This window comes from Malania oleifera, chromosome 8 (assembly GCF_029873635.1).
Source record: "Malania oleifera isolate guangnan ecotype guangnan chromosome 8, ASM2987363v1, whole genome shotgun sequence".
In the NCBI taxonomy this organism is placed as follows: Eukaryota; Viridiplantae; Streptophyta; class Magnoliopsida; order Santalales; family Ximeniaceae; genus Malania; species Malania oleifera.
Window position 1 is genome coordinate 4,749,647 of NC_080424.1, and position 5,508 is coordinate 4,755,154.

Below are 5,508 nucleotides of genomic sequence, written 5' to 3' on the forward strand. Positions count from 1 at the left end.
AAACAATGGGTTCATCATCGTGATGCTCCCTCACAAGTTTGTTTCACATGGCAATTGTTATAGCTGCCACATACATTAAGTAAAGGGACATTTGGTTATTTATTAAGAAATACTTTCATTGTTTTAGTATCAATGATGCTTTGTTCACTAGTGACCAAAAGAAGGGATTTTGGGCCCTTAAAATAAAACCTTGGGGGTTGATGTCATATGAGAAACCTTGAGGAGATCAATGGATTTTATTTTCTTAATTTTTTTAGTTGATTTTATCCTTCTTTGAAGGAAGATTTCTTATGCTTTCATGTTCTCTATGATAAATCTCTTCGTTTTTTTTATAAACAAAATTTAGACTATCAATGATAAGAATGTTCGAGAAACTAGAATGTCCAAAGCATCATGTATTGATAAGGTCGCAAAATCTTATTATGTGAAAAATAAATGAATAGGAAATTATGCAGGGATAGAAAAAAATAAAGAATTTCTTTCTTATTGTTTGGTTAGAATAAAAAAATGGAGCGATGGTAAATAATTATTGATTAAAAGGTTCAAAAGTTGAAACTTATCACTTCTACTCTTCTAATTAAAGAAACCCAAAAAAAAAAAGTTACACAAGGTATGATGGACCTACATGTTTTCACTGGTAAAGCTCAATGGGCTTTCATAAGTGCACGCATGTTAGAGCAATAACAAATTTTTCTTGGAGTCTCACTCGATAAGCTTTAATTTTTAGGTTGACAAGTTTTTTAATACTTGTCACTCAATTTAATATACAACTTTTTTTGATCTTTTTTTTTTCTCACATTGAGAGGAATGTTGGGTTTTGTGGAGCCTAGTTGCATTTGATCTAGATGATAACCCAAATTTTCTTTAATGAGAGATTTCTATCCTAAGGCTGAGTCCATGGAGCCATGTGCACAGCATATAAAACGATTATTTTTTGAGTGATTAAGTTAAGCTGACACACTTCACGAGTGAGCGAGTGAAAGAGTATTGTACTGCCACACTCTCTGTATATTCTTCTTGATAATAGTGAAATCCCTGCAACTCCATGGATGTAGGCAAAATTGTTGAACCATGTAAATACTGTCTTGTGCGTGTGATTTATTTTTCTTTGTCATGTATTCTTTCTCTATTTTGTTTCTCACGGGTTTCGAGAATTTGTTATTAATTCCCAACAAATGGTTTTGGAGCCTAGGGTTAGGTTCGAGTGGGAGCAATGGCAGAGGAAGCAAGAAATGTGTATGGAATAGAAAAGTTCAGTGGCACAGACTTTGGATTTTAGAGGATGCAAATCAAGGATTATCTCTATAGGAAGAAGTTGCATCTGTCGCTTCTAGGAGAAGAACCTGCTACTATGAAGGACGAAGAATGGACTCTCCTTGACAGACAAGTACTAGGAGTTATCTGATTAAACAGCAGATCTGCTGAAGGCTTTGTCTGGTATGTATGAAAAACCGTCAGCAAATAACAAGGTACATCTGATGAAGAAACTATTTAATTTGAAGATGGTAGAGAATGCATCAGTAGCACAACATATGAATGAGTTTAACACTATCACAAATCAATTGTCGTCTATAGAAATTGATTTTGATGATGAGATTCGTGCATTAATCGTTTTGGCTTTGTTGCCAAACAGTTGGGAGGCAATGAGGATGGCAATAAGCAACTCCACAGGAAAAGAAAAACCAAAGCATAATGATATACGAGATTTAATTTTGGCTAAGGAGATTTGTAGAAGAGATGCGGGTGAAACCTCAGGATCTAGTTCTGTCCTAAACCTTGAGACAAAAGGCAGAGGTAATGACCGAAATTCATATCGAGGCAGATCAAAATCCAAAAATTATAATCGGAGTAGAAATAAATCTAGATCTAGCCAAAAAAGGACAATGCTGGAACTGTGGCAAAACGGGTCACTTTAGGAGACAATGCAAAAGTCTTAAGAAGAAGAATGAGGATGATTATGCTAATACTGTAACAGAAGAGGTACAGGATGCATTACTTCTTACAGTAGACAGTCTACTTGGTGATTGGGTTTTGAACTCAGGAGCTTTATTTCATACCACTTCACACTATGAAATCTTACAGAACTATGTAGCAGGAGATTTTGGTAAGGTGTATTTGGCTGATGGTATAGCCTTGGCTGTTGTGGGTATGGGAAACATTCGGATGTCGTTGCCCAATGGGTCTGTTTGGTTACTAGAGAAGGTATGACATATTCCTGACCTAAGAAGGAATCTAATTTCTATCGGATAGTTTGATGATGAAGTGCATGGAATGTTGTTTGCTAATGGCACTTGGAAGGTTACAAATGGAGCCAGAGTATTGGCTCATGGAAAGAAATCCGGTACTCTATACATGACCTCAAGTCCAAGAGACACAATTGTAGTTGCTAAAGCAAGTATTGATACAAGCTTATGGCACCGCAGACTTGGTCACATGAGTGAGAAAGGGAGCTGTCAAAAAGGAAACTACCAGAATTGAAGTTTATTGATTTTGACTTGTGTGAAAGTTGCATCTTAGGAAAGCAGAAAAAGGTGGGTTTCTTGAAAACTGGCAGGACACCGAAGGCTAAAAATTTGGAGTTAGTGCACACAGATTTGTGGGGGCCTTCTCTTGTTGCTTCCCTTGGAGGTTCAAGGTACTACATTACTTTCATTGATGACTCAACCAGAAAGGTATGAGTTTATTTTCTGAAAAATAAATTTGATGTATTTGAAACTTTTAAGAAGTGGAAGGCTATGGTTGAGATAGAGACAGGTTTGAAAATAAAGTGTTTGAGGTCGAACAATGAAGGAAAGTACATAGATGGAGGGTTCAGAGAGTATTGTGTTGCATATGGAATCAGAATGCAAAAGACCATTCCTGGGACACCACAGCAAAATGATGTGGCTGAGCGTATGAACAAAACTCTCAATGAGTGTGCTAGGAGTATGAGGTTGCGTGTTGAACTACCAAAAATTTTCTGGACTGATGTTGTTAGTACTGCAGCTTAACTGATAAACCAAGGACCTTCAGTTCCCATGGAGTTCAGACTTCCTAAAGAGGTTTGAAGCGATAAAGAGGTAAAATTTTCTCATTTAAAAGTTTTTGGTTGTGTTTCTTATGTTCATATTGATTCTGATGCTCGTAGTAAACCTGATGCAAAGTCTAAAATATGTTATTTCATTGGCTATGGTGATGAGAAATTTGGCTATCGATTTTGGGATGAACAAAACAACAAAATCATCAGAAGTAGAAATGTGATATTTAATGAACAAGTTATGTACAAGGACAAGTCAACTGTAGTGTCATATGTCACCGAGATAGATCAGAAGAAATCTGAATTTTTTAACTTAGATGAGTTGACTGAAAGTACTGTCCAGGAAAGGGGTGAAGAGGATAAAGAGAATGTAGAATCACAGGTAAATTAGAGTACACATGTAGTTGCGGTCCGTAGATCTTCTAGGACCATTAGACCTCCACAGCGTTATTCACCTGCTATAAATTATCTCTTGTTAACTAATGGTAGTGAGACAGAGTGTTATGATGAAGCCTTGCAAGATGAAAATTCAAGCAAGTGAGAGTTAGCCATGAAGAATGAGATGGATTCCTTGTTGAGGAATCAGACATGAGAACTGACTGAATTGTCAGTAGGGAAGAAAACTTTGCACAACAAGTGGGTATATAGAATAAAGAATGAACATAATGGTAGCAAGCATTACAAAGTCAAATTAGTTGTCAAAGATTTCTAGTAGAAGGAGGGCATTGACTTCACAGAAATATTTTCTCTAGTTGTGAAGATGTCGACAATTAGACTGATATTGGGAATGGTGGCTGCAAAAAATCAACATCTTGGGCAGTTAGATATGAAAACGACATTCCTTTATGATGACTTGGAGGAAGACATTTACATGATTCATCCAGAACATTTCATTGTCCAAGGACTAGAGAATTTAGTTTGCAAACTGAGAAAGAGCTTGTATAGTCTAAAACAAGCTCCAAGACAGTGGTATAAAAAATTCGATAGTTTTATGCATAAAATTAGGTTCAAGAAATGTGAAGCTGATCACTGTTGTTATGTTGAGTTCTTTGACAATTCTTACATCATTTTACTATTATATGTAGATGATATGCTCATTGCAGGGTCTAGCATTGAGGAGATTAATAATTTAAAGAAACAATTGTCAAAACAATTTGCAATGAAGGATTTGGGAGCTGCAAAGTAAATCCTTGGAATGCGAATCATTAGAGACAAGGCTAATGGTACATTGAAGCTTTCACAGTCAGAGTATGTGAAGAAAATTCTCAGCGGGTTCAACATGAATGAAGTTAAACCAATGAGCACACCCTTGGGTAGTCATTTCAAACTAAGCAAAGAACAGTCACCGAATACATAAGAAGAAAGGGACCATATGAGCAAGGTGTCATATGCCTCAGCTATTAGCAACTTGATGTATGTTATGGTGTGTACAAGGTCAAACATTGCAAATGTAGTAGGAGTTGTGAGCAGATTCATGAGTAGATCAAGAAAGCAACATTGGGAGGCAGTCAAGTGGATTTTGAGATATCTGAGGGGTTCATCAAATACATGTGTAACGCCCCAACCTGGGTCAGAGAGCACTGCATCTCTCCTCCTCCACCTGAACCAGACAACAGGGGGGCAGGCCTTATCGGACTAATGACTAGCCCCATAGATCAACACGCGTCCTTTTCAGTATGTTTTGTCCTCACTCACACACTTCCTAAGAAAACTACCCAAGAGGTCACCCATCCCAATATTGCTCCAAGGCAAACAAGCTTAACCATGGAGTTCTTATGGGAAAGCTCCCGAAAAGAAAGGTGCACCTTATTGATATAGGTAGTAACATCTAATCTTTTTAAGTCTTTTCATCCATGGGGTATCACATTCTCCCCCACTTATAGAACGCAACGTCCTCGTTGCGAATCCACATTTCCAAACCCAGGCGACATGAATCTCATCACACTTCTAGCTGGGTGTTAGCTCTGATACCATTTGTAACGCCCCAACCTAGGTCTGCGAGGGAGCACTGCATCTCTCCTCCTCCACCTAAACCAGACAACAGGGGGGCGGGCCTTATCGGACTAATTACTGGCCCCATAGATCAACACGTATCCTTTTCAGTATGCTTTGTCCTCACTCACACACTTCCTAAGAAAACTACCCAAGAGGTCACCCATCCCAATATTGCTCCAAGGCAAGCAAGCTTAACCATGGAGTTCTTATGGGAAAGCTCCCGAAAAGAAAGGTGCACCTTGTTGATATAGGTAGTAACATCTAATCTTTTTAAGTCTTTTCATCCATGGGGTATCACATTTAAGATTTGAGTCAATTGGAATTTATTTTAATTTAGGATTTTTGGATTCAGGGTCCAGGTGAACGCCCCGAACCCCTAAACCCGGGTCCGGTGCGTTATACCTGATATTATCCTGTTAAATTATAAATCATTAACATACATACACAGCGGGAAAACATAAACATCATCTCCATATAATATATACCATAACACCGAC

At 37.8% G+C, this 5,508-nt stretch overlaps 1 protein-coding gene across 1 annotated transcript; it reads left to right on the plus strand.

Moving 5' to 3' along the window:
• The first annotated feature begins 1,282 nt into the window (after window positions 1-1,282).
• On the plus strand, window positions 1,283-2,990 carry LOC131161862 (uncharacterized). The gene is made up of 5 exons (XM_058117848.1): window positions 1,283-1,387; window positions 2,083-2,202; window positions 2,299-2,395; window positions 2,518-2,635; window positions 2,843-2,990. Exons 1-5 carry the CDS (start codon window positions 1,283-1,285, stop codon window positions 2,988-2,990), a joined length of 588 nt encoding a protein of 195 aa, XP_057973831.1.
• Window positions 2,991-5,508: the final 2,518 nt, after the last annotated feature.

What these genes read in the sequence shown, in the direction of transcription:
- LOC131161862 (XM_058117848.1), top strand. Translation starts at nt 1,283, where the DNA reads ATGCAAATCAAGGATTATCTCTATAGGAAGAAGTTGCATCTGTCGCTT. An exon ending in CTGTTTGGTTACTAGAGAAG is followed by an intron (nt 2,203 to 2,298) that starts GTATGACATATT and finishes GGCACTTGGAAG; the next exon opens with GTTACAAATGGAGCCAGAGT. An exon ending in GCTTCCCTTGGAGGTTCAAG is followed by an intron (nt 2,636 to 2,842) that starts GTACTACATTAC and finishes ATATGGAATCAG; the next exon opens with AATGCAAAAGACCATTCCTG.